We start from the raw sequence: 19,548 nt of genomic DNA on the forward strand, positions 1-19,548 counted from the left end.
TTTCATGCAGTTTGGACGAATGAACATAAATTTTACCCTAATAAATATACCCTACACCTGAAAAATTTCCCGAGAAATTGTTTTATTTCCGACCCGCACTGCAATCATTTAATGGTCACTCTATGAAAGAGTTCAGTATACACTTTTAAGAATCCATTGCTTGAAACTAGGCTTATATTTTGCATTTTTATATCTTTCTCCATGAAAAAATAAAATACTGTATGATAAAGGGTGAACATTATACATTAAACGACCATTTTAAACCATTTAAGTCGTTTGTATTTTTTAAATGTATTTGCTCAATTTTTATTTATAATCCGATTGAAATGACTGAAAATTGAATCTGTTAAGATTTCAATCGAATGCTATTGTTACTATAAAACAACTATACATTAAGTTTAAGTTTTAAACTGCAAGTATACGCGCAGATTCTTTTCCGCTTTGAGGTATTCTTTAGTTTCTTTTGCCCTAATTGCGATCGGCTTTGCTAATAGTAGACAACCACCGTACCCGTAGCAACTCACTTGTTTGACACGCTTTAGTAGCTCCGCTTTATAATCTCTTCTTTTTCTTTGCTGTTTTTCTCCCTAACTTACTAACTTCTTATTCTTGAACTAATCTGCATGCATCTCAGTTGGAGAAAGCAAAATAGACAGTAGCTCCTGGCAAACTTGTTCTTCTGGTAACGGACTCTGCCCCTCTCCATTACCATCTACCCCTGGTTACATTCTACCGACTAACAAACCATCGACCTCAAACCCTGAAAACCTCAACCCTCTCTTCGCGTCCCTTCCTTCCGCAAGTAAAGTGCAACCCGGGACGAATTGCCTATCACCAGCTCCACTCCCATCAGTCCCTGGTTATGTGTCTCCAGACTTACGTGAGGCGATAAATCCAAATCCTCTTTTCTCATCGCTTCCGTCCGCGAGTAAAGTAAAACCAGGGACAAATTGTCTGTCTCCAGCCCCTCTACCGTCTGTCCCTGGTTACGTCTCACCAACCCCTCGAACTGTTGCTTCCACTCAACCAGCGATACCCAACGTGGCAAGCAAATCAACCATGTCGGTTGCATCATCACAAAACGTGAGGAAAGAGCAAACGACAGTGCAGAGTAGTCATTCTGAATCAACACAACAAAAATCTTTCGAAGAAACCTACGGTATACCAAGCGGTGTTAAGCAGTTGAAACCAATACCGCAAGCGAGATCTCAGTCACCATGTATGTGGTCTGGCAGCTCTCACGAAATTTCGTATTCCGGGGTAAACGCAGCAAAGACTTTGTCTTGCACACTTGAGACACAAATCATGTTAAAAACTATCAAAGAGACAGGGAGATGGTCACCAGTCCCACCAGTTGATCCTGCCCTTAGTCGTCAATTCCCAACAAATCTTTGTTTTACAAATTACGAAACGCAAGAGCCCAGTAACTATGTTCCTCCAAAAATTCAGACTGCCGTAGTCCCTACGTTTTTACAAAAACCTACCCCTCCTCCACCAGTAATCAGTTTTCCACCCGATTTTGATCCAACTCCAGTCGTGAAAGAATACGTTCGGTCGCGAAGCTCAACGCCGGTGCCTCGATCTCATGAAATTGATGGAAAATCAGCCGATAGAGAAAGTAAACAGTTTTCCGTTGAGGGAGTAGCCGGTAAAAAATCAATGACCGAGGTATCTAGCTCTGGGCAAAAGCCTTCAGAAAAACCTCTAGCTGTGGAGCCCATTTGTGAGAGGAAATACATTGCTCAAGTGAGCACATATAACAGGGATGTTTCTACAGAAAAATCAGCCCAGTTGGAGAAAGAGGCTCACGCGGCCAAATTTGACACTACGTTCCTTTCAGCATCCAAAGAAGAGCCTCCTGCAGATTTCCCACTCGGAGACCAATTGGTAAATCCTGACGGTTCGAGTTCGGTAACTCTTCCTCCCGATTCTGCCCCGTACTACCCGGATTCTATGCGCGATAAACCTGAGCCAAAAATTTTCCGCCCACAAACCCCACCGAGTGGATCGCCTTTGTGTTTTGCTTTGACAACTGCTCCGGCGAGGTCCTATTCTCCTCTGCCGTCAGTTACAAAGCCTCCGACTCCTCCACCCGCGGATGCCTTGCCAGATTTCGAAACCGAGCTCCCGGTCATTCCAGGAGTTCGTCCGGTTTCGATGCTCGCTGCCCTGACGGTAGCATCAGAGAGACCATACTCTCCTGTCCTACCTAGCAATCCTACATTCCATTCGGTTTCCGCGAAAACCAAAGAAGAACAGAAAGAGGAGAAGAAAGAATCGTACATATCCACCCTGAAGAAAGACGTCTGGTCACCGAGAAGCCTCCTGGAGGTCACAGTGACGTCAGATGATGACAGCTATGATGTGGAAAAGTACGTCTCACAAAACCCAGAGATGAAAGGCAAGCAGTGCGTTAAACTCCCACGACATGCTAGTCCATCGCGGCTCTCTTTCACAAACAGCGGACTCCATAAACCATCTACTATTCCTCCTTATCAGCAAACTCTTGGGGATGGCTCTTACACGCCAACTAGGTCACGTTCACCACAACCTCCTGCTGTAACTCCCAAAGCAACTGAGGGGAAATCCACCCAAGGAAAAGATTCCACCTCGGTAAAAGAGGTTTGTCGCAATACCCCGACCCCCAAAGGTGAAACTAAACCATTAAAATCTTGCGTTAAAACGTCTCACACTGAAAGTGCCGCAAGCACAAAAGTCACATCCTCTCAGAGTACGAGCGTTAGCGAATGTAAAAAGTCAGCCCAAGTCTGTTGCAAAAAGGTGACGATTGCAGATTCGCCCATAACCGGACCAACCGGAGGATCTTGTACAAGACCTTGCCAAAAAGAGGCTAGCTCTGATAAAACAGTGCAGAGCACATGCTCTAATGTATGCAATAGAGCTGAAAAGGTTTGCTGTAAAAAAGTGAATAAATCTGAGCAACCTTCTTGTGCATCACCTGTTGGCATCCCACCGACTGTCACTGTAGTTTGCGAGCCTGCTACTTGCGAACGCTCCGCCTGCCAAACAACTAAAACTTGCGAGCGTTCTACACGCGCACAGTTGTTTGAGGAGCCAAAAGAAACCTTGTCGAAAACTTGCCCTTACTTCATCTCCGGGGCAGAGTCCACAGAAAAGGCGATTAGTGTCTCATCTTCATCGGCATCTGCTGAAAAAACCAAGCAAACTACTGTCGAAGGAAAATCTACTACTCAGACTCAGTGCAAACAGGTATGCTCTTTAAGCTCATCCGCGACATGCACAAAGAAAGTTCGTATCGAGGAACATTCTTCAAGTATATCTTCATCTGTTATTGGCTCGTCTGTCGAATGCAAGGTTGCAGACGTTTGCTCAAGATCAACAAAAGCAGATGCTGGCACTGCTGTGTGCTCTAGAACATGCTCGCAGTCTAAGGCTAGCTCAGTCTCGGACTCAGCGACAGGATCCTCTTCCTCTATCTGTCAAACCTCTTCGAGTAAGTCCTCACAAGTGACCACGACAGAATCGTCTCAGTCAAAACCATCACCCGTCACTTCCACAAAATTATCGCTTTCCACAGCTCACAGACTGTCACCTCTGGCAGTCGCCGACATCCCAACTGACGCTAATCAATCCACGTTCTGTAAAACTCCCTCTGGATCACAAATTTTCAAACCGCCGGTGAGCGCAAAACTCGCGGAGACTAAACAAAAATCGACATCGGAAACAACGTCCAAACAAGAAACGAAAACGTCTTGCTCATTGACGAAACAGTCCATATCGAAGACGGAGGTGAAGTCAATTCCTCTCACTGAGGCTGCTTCTTTAACTCCTTGCCCCCTCGTCACAGCAACCCCACCCTCCACTCCCACGACAGTTTCTCAGTCCCCCAACTCCGCATTTTCCTTGCCCCGAAAAACTAGTGGGTCCGTTGCCAGCTCTCTCTCTAAAACGCTATCTGCTAAAATTGCTGCTAGTAACCATTCCTCGAATACCATTTCCTCCTCTCAACCTGCAAGTATTCCTAATACCGGAGCGTCAACCCCTAATTCAGGTGCAGGTGCTACTAAGGGCGGAACTGCTGCTGGGCTAACGGCTCCTCGCAGAGGAAGAGGTGTACTCAACCCCCAAAATCTTACTCCTGGTGCTCGGGTGCCTCTTTGCGGCCAATGTCACGAACACATAAGGTACGGTTAAGCTTTGGTGGTATACACGCATGCTAGCACGTTTCACCCTGCTTTGGTAACTTTAGTTGTAAGTTTTGGTTTAGATGTAAGTATTTATAATAACAAAAAATTAAAATTATTAGATAAATTATCTGCATGTGTGACATTGAATAACACATTCTGGTTTATATGACCTGCTTTTTCATCGTAATCGCGAAGAGAATACTAATTGGACAGCATTTTGCAATTTGGAACTATAAATTCTGGCCCGCTTTAGAAACAACGTATGTGCCATTGGTTCCCCTATGCACATAAGTGTTTTTCCAGATGAGCCAGAATCTATAGTTCCAGATTGCAAAATGCAGTCCAATTTAAGATCCTAATTTTCGATTTGAATCGAAACCTGTAATTTTGCTCATTTACAAAGGGTCAAAACATTATCCCGCTTGTGCTCTGCATCTAGTAACTTGTGTGCTTTTAATCTTAACTTTCGGCCAAAAAATGTTTAACACGGGGTGGGTGGGGTGATTAAGCAGTGGCACTGAAAACAATCCACTGTTTATCGGAAATTAATGTTCCACGCCACTAACCTGGGTGAAATAGCCTATCAGATAGCTTAAATCCATAGAGAGGGAAAGAGTTTTTAAATCCGAATGTTTATAGAGCTCCAATTTCTGTCCCTCAACATTTGTTCAAACCCTTTCATTCTTTGTAACGCTCCGTCGCAAAATTGGACGTATTTCTGCGAAACGGAACTATGTGCATGAAGACTTGAACCCTGAGACCCATAAAAATATATGTATAACAGGGCTCACGTCATAATGCACATAGTTCCGTTTGGCAGATATACGTCCAATTATGAAGACGCATCGACCCGCTACAGAGTTACATAATTCATGGATACCCCCTTCAGTATAGGTACTTTAGTCCAGAAAAAATTAGGAGCCCCATAATTCAACAGGCAGTCAGATTTTAACTACCCATCAAGTTTTAAGTAGTGATGTTTTGTTTGTTTTCAAATAATCGCATGCTTGTGTGACGTTTTTAGTTAGACTCGTCATTGCAGACGAGGTTGACCGCAGTTTGCGCAGCCCAACTAACGTCGAGAATAAAAACACAGAGAACATGACTAACCGCTGTCCACGCCGAGAGTGCTGTGTTTGTAATATTAACAAGTAAGTTTTCTTTTATTCTAACTGACCACATTATTTAATTATGAACTATTGCCCTGGTAAAAATTGGCAGTAGAATCTGTGTTCCAAAATACCATAGACCTACACCTACAGCCGGCTGTAAGATATCCAATAGCTTCTATAGCCGGCAACACAATTTCTTATAGCCTTTTATAGCCGATGGCGATTAAGCAACAGCCTGGCGATAAAGTATATGCTAAACGTTACTAATTACGGATGCTAGGACTCAGTGAGTTTTTGGACTACCGCTCTCTTTTTGGGCCGTAGTATCTTGATTTATTTTGCGAGGAAAGCTCCGTACTTTTGAAAGATGCCTGCCATTCCTAATATGTTGGAGTGCCTTCAATTTCGTATGATACTGTGTAATACCTCTGGTGTGAAATAGTTGCTTCAAGCGCCGTGGTACGCTGCGGCGCGGAGCGGCGGGCAGGACGCTAGCGCGGAACGCGCATTGGCGCCTACAAACCCAACAGGGATACTTCACGCATTGCGCAATGCGTGAAGTATCCCTGTTAGGTTTGTAGGCGCCAGTGCGCCGCCGCTCCGCTTTGTTTTATGCTCTAATATTTAATCTCGTGGAGTCAGCGTTTTTCAACTCATGATTTTGAAATGTTTGCACATCCTGTATGGATTATTCTCATTTTAATTGATGAAAAAAAAATATGCAGTAGAGGAAAATATAATGTGCGCTTTGTAAATATTAAGGTGATTCCGTACAAACTAAGGGATTTACAAAGCACACGAATTTCTACACAATATCCTTTAGCCTTTTTAGGCGATGGTGAAAAAGCAACAGCCAGGCGATAAAGTGTAAAGCCCGGCGATAGGAACTGTAGCCCGGCTGTTTAATTTTTTATCGCTTCGTGTAGCCCCGTCGCATGATTTTTTCCACTTTCTACAGCCAGCTATATGATTTTCTATCGCCTTCTTCAGTCGGATATAATAACTCCTATGGTATTTTGAAACGCAGCTCCTATCGCCAATTTTTACCGGGTGACTAGAAGTAACTAAAACTTTCTGCTCTTTTGTTAAATTTTCTGTATACCTACAGCATTTCCTTGGTGCGAAAACAAAGAAACTATAACATACACAGATCGAAACGAGAAAGTAAAAACATCATTGGGTACACTCATAAAATTCACTAGATTTATTTGGAATTACTTGAATGTACGAGTTACGCATTAAATAGTACATTTATGTCTCGAATTTCTCTTCCTCTATTCTTTCCTTATACTCGACTCCATACTTTCATTTTGTTTTTGCTGAAATCTCTGTTGAGTAAAAAATAAATTTAACTTAATTACTTCAGCGCCTTACTGGAGGAAAGACGAGCACCTGAAATTATAGGGAAATAATTAGGCCTAGTTCAGGTTACGAGAAGTTTTTAAATGTGCTGCACAAGTAATCGATCTGAAAATTAGTCTAGTTTACGTCCAAACACCATAAAGCTATGCGCAAAATTTGGTTCTAAATGTAACGAGCATTCCTCTCCGAGAAAAAAAGAATCCTTCCTCTGACCATCCTCGTAATAGATTCCAAATCAAACATACTTTTTAAGTAGTTACAATAATAATTTTTTGGTAACAAATAGGTCAGTTCCGATCCCAATAAGTAACAACGCTGCATTGTCATCAGGGCCGAAATTATTTTTACCTCAAAAGATATTTCGTGAACACGGCTAGAAAATTTAGTTGGATCTATAATCCACTGTGAGCATTGTAAGAGCAAAGATTCCCTTTTCTCTCTGCTTAGCCTTACTAATAGCAACGTATTGTACATACAATTGCACAATATAGGACACCAATGATTAATTATTTCAAATAATTTTATAGAAATATCTATTTAATGGCGTTTCTGGGATTTTCTTTTTTTTTGGATTTGCAGGGGCCCATTCATTACAGCCCTTGGAAAAATCTGGTGCCCTGATCATTTCATTTGCGTGAACAAGGACTGTCGACGACCTCTTCAAGATATTGGTTTTGTCGAAGAATCCTCTGGTCTCTACTGCGAATACTGTTTTGAGAAATATCTCGCTCCAACGTGCCATAAATGTTCAAACAAAATCAAAGGGGTAAGTTGAGGAATGACGAGATTTTCTTCAATTCCATACATTTTACCCAAAACAATAATTAAATCAGCTCAAATTTTTCGAAGGGGGGGGGGCTAAAATATGTTTGTGTGACATCTAAAAATTCATGTGATTTTTCTTCACTGTCGGAGTTTTCGATAAAATTGCCAACAAAGTACCCTCTACTCTAAGTGATGAAGATGAATCTTGCTTTTCTCCTACATATACAACCCGAGAGCGGCCAGTAAGCTTTCAGTTAACATGTTGGTAGATGTGCGCAGGCGCATTGCGCGGTGTTTCGTTGGTGATACCGCTCTAGTGCAATTATTCGTGCTTAGTAGATGAGCATGTTGCATAAAAATAATGTTTGCGTTCGCGCTCTAGTGCTCGCATTGCCTACGATGCAGCGCTATTACGATTTAAAATTAAAAAGTAGGTGCGCTCAGCGTAGTTTAGAAATGATTAAAAGTTGCATATCGGTCTGAGAACTGCCTTCAAAACTCTTATGTCTGTTATATTTCATTGTGTAGCCAGAAGTCTTTTATTGATTTAATACCGCCACATAGAATAAAATTAACATGGATTTAATGATGAAAAACAGGTTGAGCTGTACAAATTAAAAGGTTCAAACTTATTCAATGATAATTTTAATGATTGAGAACAATATGCACGAGGTAGTGAGTACTATTCTCATGTTAAATCAGTGCATTTTTGCGCAAAATTGCACAGAGGTCTCAAACCCCTGCTCATGACCCACATTTCCCTCGGGAGCATTTTAGAACATCGGCTCCCGCTAAAGGACGGTAATTTAAATTACAATTCAAATTTTTTGAACAGATCGAAAACTCGAAATGTGATTAAAATACGCATTCCATTATTTCTACATGTGGTTTGAGTAGTTTAAGGTTTCCGTTGTGTAATGCGTTTCATAATCAAATTTTATTTTGTCGTCTAGGATTGCCTGAACGCCATCGGGAAACACTTCCACCCTGAATGCTTCAAATGTGCATTTTGTAGCAAGCTATTTGGTAACAATCCCTTCTTCTTGGAAGAGGGACTTCCCTATTGCGAAAATGGTGAGTGTAAGATATACATACACTTTATTCGTTCAGAAGAGCAAGAAATTAAAGGATCAATTAGATCGCTTTTTGACGGTGTCAGGAAAGTGCTTTTCCTCGAGCGTCGCGCATTGCTGTTCACTAAACACTTCGGTGGCGTGGCGTGCTTTGCGATGTATCGATTGTTATGCAATTTAAACCTATGGAAAAGGATCGATAAACAGGGTGTTCGCAGCGAACACCTTAATAATCGATTCTTTACCATGCATAGGTTTAAATGGCAAATCAATGGATATATCGCAATTCACGCCACGTCACTGAAACACTTAGCAAAATATAGCAATATTCATGGATGGAAATGAGATTACGAAAAAAAGGAATAAGAAAATGTTTAACAAAACTTTTTTAATGAAAACAAAAAAGAACTGGCATTTCATAGAGGGGGCTCCTCTCTTATAATGCATCGGCGGAGTTTGACATTTTTTACGAGAGGCATGGAGTGAGACCTCATCAAGTGGGGCTTGGGAGTTGAAAATGAGACCTTACGAAAAGGGATGGACCCCAGATCCGACGGGGTACTAGCAGGAGAGGGGTGGGGCGGGGTCCCGGGGTCCCTCACAATGGCGTGGCGTGCTTTGCGATGCATCGATTGTTCTTTCATTGAAACCTATGGAAAAGGATCGATAACCTCGATAAGGATTATCAAGGTGTTTGAAACGAACACCTTGATAATCTATTCTTTATACCACAGCTTCAAATGGGGAGTTATCGATAGTCCATCACTCACGCCTCACCACCGGTCCCTCAATAAAATGTTGAAAATTAAAATTTCGAAGCTTACAGAAATGTCACGCAATTATTTTGCAAATTGCAAAATGCTTTAAAGAGGATAAAGTAAAATTCTGCGCGGCTCCTTCAAATCCGACCTGATGCGTTTTTTCGACCACCAGTGTAAAATTCAACATTTGTGAGGTTATATCTTTTCTCTTTCAGACTGGAACGAGCTGTTTACGACTAAGTGCTTTGCTTGCGGATTCCCTATTGAAGCTGGTGACCGCTGGGTAGAGGCTTTAAATAACAACTATCACAGCCCGTGCTTCAACTGTACGGTGAGTTGATTTTTTTTAGTAATTCGGCTAATCTCTGCTGGCAATCTCAATGCTCATTCTTACCAGTGAGCCTTCAATACTAATGTAGGCAATGTGAGCGGCTCAGGAGCAGTAATAGTTGCTTGCAGTGACATAGCTACGTTCATTCGCATTGAAGATTGTATCAAATGCACCAATTCAAACTCATACTAACCAGTTCGCCTTCAATACTAAAATAGGCAATGTGAGCGGCTTCAGAGCAGTATTAGTTGCTTACAGTAATGTGGTCACGTTCATCTATTTAAAAAAAAAAAAAAACATCATGATGATGTGATATTTTAAGGTATGAAGGAATTTTTTCTGTTGGTGCCTATGAAAATCACATCATTAATCTACTTTTAGAGAGTTTTCTAAAGTTTGAACTGTGGCGTGAAAAATGTGTTAATTTGAAATTGGTAAGTGTTCAATTTTGGACACATTTTAAGAAACATTTTCTGGTTAGAGATACGGTAACGACATATAATGTTTTATTTAATGGTGCGGCACCAATGAATTTTGATAAAAGCTCATACAAAATGGAATGTTTATTATGATTTTTTTAAAATTAAGCCGCATAGCTTAGTGGCTTCAAGTATCATATGTATCATTATCCTTTTGTAAATATATTTGGGACAAAGATGTTCGAAGTAATAGTTTAAAATTCATGAATTGTTATGAAACTGGTTGATGAAATCTACTTTGGTTTGTTTTCAGATGTGCAAAAAGAATCTGGAAGGTGAGAGTTTCTACGCGAAAGGAGGCAGACCTTACTGCAAGAGTCATGCGCGTTGAACAGAATGAACGCTTATTTGTTTAAGTGTTTTCTTTTCTTGCTTCTCTCTATGCTGATTGCTGATACCAACTTTACCATTGCTTGTGATATTGGTGACTTTCGAGACGGCTCATACTGAGGCGAGTATAAGATATGTTGTACCTTAATGTTCAGAAGCAGGATTTACTTTTATTTTTTTAAATAATTCTCATACCGAGGAATTGTAAGTTCTGCTATTTGAGCTTTAAGACCAGAGATGGTATCGGCACAAAGTGGCATTGACTATTGTGTATATATAGCTAATATATACCATAGGGTTGTTTTTGTAATTTTAAGAAATCTTACCTCCGTCTTTTATTTTCCTCAGCTGTGAGACCGTAATAAAGAAAGATGAGTAGATTCATTGAGTCATAGTGCAGATCCATTCGTGAACCGAATTTAGAGATCATTTTGCGCTAACTCCCTACCCAATTATTGCAAAGCGTAAATCGTGTTGTCGTTTTGTGTTTGTCTCTCAGTTGCTTCGAAAAGTCTCTAGGTCAAAATTTAAAAAAGTAGGTATCATGCTTCAGTTTAGTGACGCTTTTCTCGTTTCTTCCTTCAGTGTTTTCCGTTGAATTAGGATTAAAATTTTGAAAAGGAAAAGGAAAACCAACTCTACCTCAATTTCCATACAAACGTAATAATGATTTTTCCCCGAGTCGTTTGAAATAACAAATTTTTCTACATCTGAAAAATCTTCATGGGTAAAATGTGAAACTATATATTTTACCCTTATACTCACTTTCTTCATTTGAGAAAAAAGAGGTTCTCAGTCTAGTTAATTCTAATTTTTTCAGCGGTGCACTGATTTTTTTATACTTTCTACCTTTTATCTTCTTTGTCTTCTAGTCTTATTCTATAACCAAATTGTTAAATTATTCAATGTAATTTAGGAAAATTTTATCCTCAACTATGTGTTTAAATGAAAATTAGCAGCGCCGAAAAGCTAAGTTTCCGAATTCTCTTACTTGCTTTTCCTCCGAGTTGATTAGAATTTGGAGTAAAAATAATGATTGTGTAAATTCCATGTCGAGCATTAGCTCTTTTATTTTCATATCTGAACTGCAATGATTCTGAAACCATCAGTCATGTAGTTCAAAAACCTGTCCCTTGTTTTCAGCAAATCAATTAAATAATAAATCTGTCATCTAATTCCTAAACTGGCTCCTCTGAGAGCTAGAATAACTGTAAAGAGTTTTGCTTGGTCACGGTGGCAATGCTAAATAGTAACTGCGATGCTTACAAGTTGGCAACACGGCTTTGTCTCCCTTTAAATCCATTAAAAATATCAATTCTAGGTTCGGCACTCTGCCTCATCGCGAATAAATTGTTTTAAATACATTGTTTTAACGGAGGAATAACGGTGTTGTCAAATTGCAAGTATCACTACTGTCTGTGGCATTTCTGAAAAAGGAAAAAAATACACACATAATGGGTGAAGTCTTTATAAGAATACAACTTGGCGAGTCAGTACAACAAATCAAATTATGAGGAAGCAATTTTCCTCTAAAATTAAAAACGATGCTAAGTTGGCACAAGCTACATTAAAATCAATAAATTCAAAATCGTGTTCTCCTGACTGAGCAATCTGAACTTGACACCCTTAATTTTTAAGGAAAGGTAGTGTACAATATACATTAAAAATATTTTAAATTGACGGGTGTTGAAGTCCAGCAGAATTATAAAAAAGTGGATCTAGGTACTCTGGTAACAGAGTCCCTATATACCTACAACTTGAAGAAACGAGGGGAGAAAAATATTGCCCGGTCAGTTTGAGTAACACGGTTTTGAATTATGACAATGCTTTTATATGTGTTTGCAGATGAAACTCGCTGTAATACCAAACATTTGTTTGTGTATTACTTAATCTAGGTATATGAATAAGTAAAGAATTTTTTAAACCAATTCGGATTATTGTTATAATTATGTTGATATTTTATTTTCTGTATTTATTGTTACGTGTAAACTATTATACTTACCTTTATAATAAATTATACATACATTTAAATATATACTTTTCCTGCTTTGAGTCTCTTCGATCAATGATTGCTTTAGAAGCCGTATTTGCGAATCTCCGAAAAGTTTTACTGCTTTTAAGATGATTTCTAGATTGCAGAAGAATAATTTTGCCTTAAATCTAAATTTACATACTTACGGTAAAACTCCCAAACCACGTATTTCTTTTGCGTTTAAAAATCTCCACATATATTTCATTTTTCCAAAGGTACGAGAAAATCAACTTCAATTGTTGAAGTTTTCACAGAATTTCCTGCGCACGGATACAAAACATCACGGAAGTTTTTGAGAAGTGACTTTAAGAAGTTTTGCATTCAAAAACTAAAGTATTACAGGAAATCCGCAACGTCGCAAACCGAGATACGTGGTTTGAAAGTTTCGCCGTCGATATCTGCGATGTTTGGTTAAAGAGAACAAAAACCAATACAATCAACGAAAGTCGTAGTATTGATCAATGGAGGGCCTGGACTTGATCCGGCCACCAAAGAGAAAAAAAGAATCGTTGTTCTTACAATGCTCAATGCTCATAGTGGAATCCAGGTCTTAACTACTTTTCTAGTTGTGATTACAATGTTAGTTTTCCGGTAGGTGCTTTTGGACCTGGTAACAGTACAGCAAATTATTTGTTACCGAAAAGTAGCATTGTGATTATGACTTGAAAAATAGGTAGGATAGGAATCCACTTAAAAAGTGGCAAATATTTTTTTTCCGTGTGGGTCCTTTCTGTTAAGGTTCGGCCTCAGTAACAAACACGTTCAAACTCGGAAATAATATACTCAAATGACAGCTAATCAGAAATTGTAAGTCAATGAAGAACAGAGGTTGCAATTAATCAATAGTTCGTCAATTTCCGGCCTAAATATCACAAGCGCCATGTCGTTTAAAAATTTCCGCCGGCATTTTATTTTTTTACAGAGAAATTTTTCAACGGAGGAAAGTATTCAAAATATCACAGAATTTTCTTAGTGTTACCGATAAAATTCAGTGGAATTTTCAAAGAGATTCAACCGACAATTTCTCTGTAAAAGAAAAAGGCGGCGGAAATTTTTAAACGTCGCATGGCGCCTGTGATACTTCGGCTAGAAGGTGACGATATTAGAAGACATTTTCTGCCTCTTTGCCTAAAATGAATCTCAATTTAAAAACGTATTTTACACCTCACCATCGAACTAAACGAATTTTTTGCAAAATTGAGTGCACGGAAGACTCATCTAGCATTTCGAGTCAGATAGGCTCCCCATCTCGCCTAGTGCCGTTGCCACAAAATGTCAAAAAAAGAAAGAATATCTTTGTCTACAAATTTTAAGTTTGAGGAGAAAATAACTTTCATCTGCGCCATTACGTGACAACTGCGTTTTGGAAGCGCGCGCCTGGCACCTGCTCGCTAAATAAACTGCATATTTGCTCTTTCGGCCCATCCCGGGCTATCAAACAGCCTGTCAGGGGCTCGGTTATAGTTCGTTCGCATTTGCTCACGTAACCGAAACCGGAGATCCGAAGGACCTGTGTGAAGGACCATCCGCATTATTCGGGGAGCGATGGCCTCTGAACCGTCCATTATGAACAAGGATAATATTCGGAGGAGAGGTCTGCTTGAAGGCATCATCAAAGTCATAACCAATATATTTCGTAAAAAGGTAATGAAATGGACCGAGTTCATCAGGAAGGAACCAACCCACCTTTTCAAAAAAAATAAGTTAAGAATGTTTTTAAATTCCTCTAGTTGTATATTTTCTTCTGCCAAAAATTCAATGTCGAAAAAAAATATTAGTCTGTGAAGACAGGGGTTTAAGTTTACTTTCTACATTGAGTCTTATGGAGGAATAAAACTTCAAACCTCTTTTTCTTAGTTTCAACTTGATGTGGGCTGGTTCCTTTCTGATAAACTCGGTCCAAATAGTGTTGGGTTTACAATATCTTGGCCAAAACAAGGCCAAAAGGGTCAACAATTTCCACTGGCGTCAAAATTTTGAGCTTTAAAATAATAAATAAAAATAAAGTAAATATAATTGCTCTCATATTTCGTAAATCCAGCATGAAAAGCGTTATTTTATGGACGAAAGAACGTAAGTACCTTTCAATATGGTCGATTTCTACTCGTAGATTTCAATTTTATGAGAATGTTTTAGCGCTTTTCTAACTGAAAATTCCATTGATTTTTCTACTGATCACATTTCAACTTCAGCAAAATTTTTGACAGAAATCGCGCGGCCAAGTAATTTTAAAAAAATTAATTGTTTAAGTGAAGTCTCAACTTTGGAAAGAGTTACGTTCCATCGTCTGGAAAATGAGGAGTAATCTCTCTCAATATGATAGTTGACCTCGAGAATTGTATTTTTAATATATGATGAATGAGCCATAAGTTTTCTTCCTCCTGTTCATTATATGGCCTTTATTTAAGGCAAAGAACCCACAGCCAACTATTCATAAACTGACATAATAAAAAACCGCAGTTTGATATCACCCTGTAACACACAAGGGCCGAGTGAGTGTAAAGGAAGCATGATATTTTTTGAATGTTCCTTGCGAGAAGCATACAGAAGTGGCAAAACCACTACATGCAACTATTCGTGCTCGTAGGCCGTGCGTATTGCCATCGCAGTTATTGAAGGCAAACTCGACAGGATGAGAGACACGTGATATGGGGAAGCATAAACCATGTGTTTCTTGTTGGGACTGTGCAGAAGGGTTTTAAGACATTTCGTCAACGATTTTTTGTCCGCGCGCCTGTATTTCCAGTAGTTTACGTCCACGCGTTTTTGCGGCAGGGGAGTTTTGGTCCCCCTACCAATTGAGACCCAAAGTTAATTGGTCCACATGTAAATACAAATGACAATTGGTTGGGTGGGGCACAATGTTCATGGATGGAAATGTATTATGATTTGGGAGAATGAGGGTTTGCTTGTTTCTTTTTGTTTGTTCGGTCCGACGGAGAAAAATATATAATTGAGAATTTTGGTTGAATTATCATGACTGATGGCACATTTCAAAAGCACGAAAACCGATTGCAAATTAAATGGAGTGGCGACGAGAAAAAGAGAGCGGTAGTCGAAAAACTTACTTGGTCCTAGTATCTGTATTCAATAACATTTAGCGTGATTTTTGAACTTTCTTAGAGGAAAAAGTGACTAGATTCAAGCAGAAATACACTTTTTACCGCCGAGATGATTTCCTTTTGAATCGATAAAGAGAATAAAGTTTGTTTCAAGAAGAAAAGATGCTGATATAAAACGAAAAGTCACTTAATCAAGCAGAACCCCGCTTTCATGCAGCTATTTTATTCTCGATTCAAAATAAAATCTTCTTGACGGCATACTCAAAAGTGTTTCTGCCTAAATCGAGTCCTATTTTTCTCTGATGAAATTCACAAGTTATGCTAAATTTCAATACGGATGCTAGAACTTAGTGAGTTTTTGGACTACCGCTCTCTTTTTGTGCCATAGTATCTTGATTTATTTTTCGAGGAAAGCTCCGTACTCTTAAAGAATGCCTGTCATTCTTCATATGTTGGAGAGCCTTCAATTTCGTATGATACTGTGCACCACCTCTGTTGCGAAATAGTTGCTTGAAGCGCCGCGGCGCGGCGGGCGAGGGCGACCAGCGCATTGGCGCCTACAAACCTAACAGGATACTTCACGCATTGCGCAATGCGTGAAGTATCCCTGTTAGGTTTGTAGGCGCCGGTGCGCGACCTAGCACCACGCCGCGCCGCGCCGCTCCGCTCTAGCGTTTGGCTCTAATATTTAAACTGGTGGAGTCAGCGTTTTTCAAGACAGGGATGGCAGGATTTTGAAAAATGGGCTAGAATATAGCACTTGGACCAAGTCACCGTTTCTTATTTAACGCGTGGACGTAAACTACCGGACCAAACGGGCGTACGGACAAAAAATCGTCGACGGAATGTCCTGAAACCTGCAGAAGCGGCAAAACTCAATTTTAATTGCTTTAAAATGGTTTATATATTTGGTCATTTTTTTATACATTTAGCGTCAGAAGGCTGTGGCTCAGTTATCTCATTCTCATGTTTTTCCTGCTAAGGACACTTTGCCTGACTCCATCACATTAGAATTTTGAATGGGGTTTAAGGGCCATCAACAATCCCCCATGAGTATGTCATGACGGCTCTAACACTCATAAGTATCCACACACTGGATGCTAAGGTAGAACATGATTTCAGAGTAGGTGGAAGAACAAGGTATCGCGAGGTAGAAAATGAGCAGAGGCCGTGGGTATTCTACGATGAATTCGTAGAGTTATCGTAGACCCACGAAATAATTACTACGTTCTACAACAATACTGATAATCTCAATTTTTTTATTAGTTATTCAAACAATAATACGTAAACTAGCGATTGACTTCGTTCCATAAAAAGAAAGGCTGCAGCTATCTCATGACCCTCAAATATTTAATTAGATTCCCTCTCAAAATGTGCACTTCGAGGTTATACTGGATGCACGCATGGATTCTGAGGGCGTGAAATTGTGTCCGGGTCATCCTGCATTCACTCGCTCGATGATGATTCATTGCTTAACGCCACGCCGCACAGTGGGTCGAGCCAATTAGAGAGGTCAGACACGAAATTTTTTACTAAAACAGCAAATTATGATGTTTATTTCATCACATTTTAAATTTCAAGAGGTGCTCAAAGAAGGAAATTTTACGAGAAAATCGATGGAGCCACTTTTAAAGCCTCAAAGTTTTGTATAAACGAATTATAAGCGTTTAAAGTTTCCAAATTTTATTCGACCTCTCCCATTGACTCGATCCACCGTGCGCCGGCGCTGTTTCCCGCCGAATACCTCTGAACCATGATTCCGTGATAAATGCGATGGTTCCAGAAGGTGAAGTAATTTTTTGACTGTATTCAAAATATTGACTGTAAATTTATTACATGCAGTGGAGGAAGAAAAACAATTGAATTTACCTCTCTCATCTAAATAAGCTAGCAACTTATCCGTTTTTTAATATCATGGCCAGTACAAAAATGAATCCACAGCAAGTAGATGGGGGTTTTTTACCATCAAAACTTAAGAATGTACATTTATTATGATGCAAGTGCGTAAGTATCATGTACACTAAATCAATATTTTTCTTAAGGAAAGAATTGATACAACTAATTATTGTCACTAATTCCTTGATCAATATAACGTCACTTTCCGGCCAAAGTATCACAAGCGTCATTTTTACCGAAATAAAGTAATAAATAGTTTCGAAATAAGCACGAGATGCATTTACATACGAAAATAATAATTTTTTTATAGAACAAAATTGTAGAAATATGAATAAATATCGATTAAAGGTAATGTATACTTTCGTATCACAAGCGCCGTTTGGGAGAGAAGTACTACAAGCGCCGAGTTCGGCAACCGCCCACCTTTCTGATTGTCAGGGCCGGATTTAAGGGGTGGCCACATCCAAATTTAGGAGGCGGCAAAGTTTGCAATTTCTTTAAATGTAGGTATAAAAAAAAAATCGGATTCAGAAAAAAAATTACGAACGAAAAAACGCGAAAAAATCGCTCATTTCCCGAGAGTAAAGTAATTTCTAATTTTGTCGTCTTTCGGTGATAAAAGAGAGCACCTTAAAATTAGTCGAGTTAAGAGAGAAACCAAACTTGCAATTTGGCCTGGAGCGGCGCGGCACAGAGAGCAATAATGACGAGAACTTAAGATGAAAAGGAGAAGCCCTCGGCGCGGAGGTCGGCATGTAACACATACTAGCGCCTACGAGACTGCATGAATACTTCACGCATTGCGTCAAACACAGTGCGTTCAGCAGCGCAGCGATTGGCGTGAAACGCATAGCGCCTACAAGACTGTAGGAACACTTCACGCATTGCACCAAACACAGTGCGTTCAGCGCAGCGCTGCGGCAGAAGTTAAAATTATTAAACCACATTTATGTTTTTCTTTCATAATTTTTTCGTTCATTTCTAATGAATGAAAGGCCTTGTTCACACAGAGATAGGTTTACGGAACTAAACTTTCGCGCAAAGTTCCGTGAACTTTTGCTGGTAGTGTTGACAGGGCTTTCGCAAAAAATGTGTCCAACACGAGTAAACGCGTCTTATGCACCGCTCCCCGCCCTCCGGCACGTTCACTTGGTAAGTTGGTGGTTTTTATTGATCGGCAAAATACAGTCGGCCCGGCAAGTAGGTAAATCCGGCCCTGCTGGTTGTTTGCAAGTTTTGTTACAGCAATCCTCCGAATGACTTAAAGCTAAACTATTTCCGCATGTACATGCATCTTGTTATTTCGAACATAAGATTTTTTTTTTAGAATGAAAGAATAAATACCTATGGAAAATACTTTGTTGAAGTTGATGAACTTTTGTATCACAAGCGCCATATATAAGAGCAAAATATCACGATCGCTAAGTTAGGTAATCGCTTATCTTTGGGATAGTTTTTTTTTTTTTTTTAAATTTCAGCGTCAACAACACTTGGAATGACCTGAATTGGAAATTCGTCACTTTCCTAGTTTCTGGCCGGAGATTGTGAGCGCTATTTTTATCGAAATTGAGTTATGGATGATTTTGAGTTGATAAGATGCATTTACGTACGAAAATAATAATTTTTTTAAGATTATAAAAACGAATAAACATGGAAAAAACTCCGTTGATGAGCTTCCGAATCACAAGCGCAATGGGTTCTCAGAATGCCCCGAGGACACGGTATCACAAGCGCCAATTTCCAAAGAAACAAATGTTTTTCTAAAGAAATTTCATTAAAATTCAAGGCAGGAAGGTGTGCTGTGCTGGAGTAGTTTTCCAAGTTTTAAGCCGAAACTCCGTCTTATACAATCGCAAATCAGTTTCTTGTATCTTCTGAAAAGTTGGCGAAGTGGCGCTTGCGATAGTTTGGCCGGAAGTTGACGATAATTTCAGCTGGCGAAAAATAAAGATTATTGAAATGCTTTTGCAATGTTGTTCTAAAGAATTGGCCTCGGCAAAGTCATACATATCTGCTTTTTTTTTCTTTTTTTTTTCTTTTTTTTTTTTAGAAAAAAATATCTCAACTGGGTACCTAACATCCCTGTTAAATTTTTAATATTTCTGAGATTAAAAACTCGCGCGTCCATTCAAACCATGTATTATTATCCTGCAATTATGGTCACATCAAGCTGTTA

The 19,548-nt window shown here is 39.5% G+C and overlaps 1 protein-coding gene across 6 annotated transcripts in view; it reads left to right on the forward strand.

Annotated features, from left to right (window-relative positions):
- The window catches only part of Zasp52 (Z band alternatively spliced PDZ-motif protein 52), a 77,150-nt gene extending 64,716 nt beyond the window's left edge, over positions 1-12,434 (forward strand). For all 6 annotated transcript variants that reach the window (XM_019041567.2, XM_019041566.2, XM_019041563.2 and 3 more), the window contains 5 exons: positions 635-4,166; positions 7,223-7,409; positions 8,362-8,482; positions 9,458-9,573; positions 10,306-12,434. In XM_019041567.2, coding sequence (XP_018897112.2) covers positions 635-4,166; positions 7,223-7,409; positions 8,362-8,482; positions 9,458-9,573; positions 10,306-10,383 — 4,034 coding nt within the window. In that variant the 3' untranslated portion in view covers positions 10,384-12,434. The remainder of the gene's footprint in view (positions 1-634; positions 4,167-7,222; positions 7,410-8,361; positions 8,483-9,457; positions 9,574-10,305) is intronic.
- Positions 12,435-19,548: the final 7,114 nt, after the last annotated feature.

This window comes from Bemisia tabaci, chromosome 3 (genome assembly GCF_918797505.1).
Source record: "Bemisia tabaci chromosome 3, PGI_BMITA_v3".
NCBI classification, from domain to species: domain Eukaryota; kingdom Metazoa; phylum Arthropoda; class Insecta; order Hemiptera; family Aleyrodidae; genus Bemisia; species Bemisia tabaci.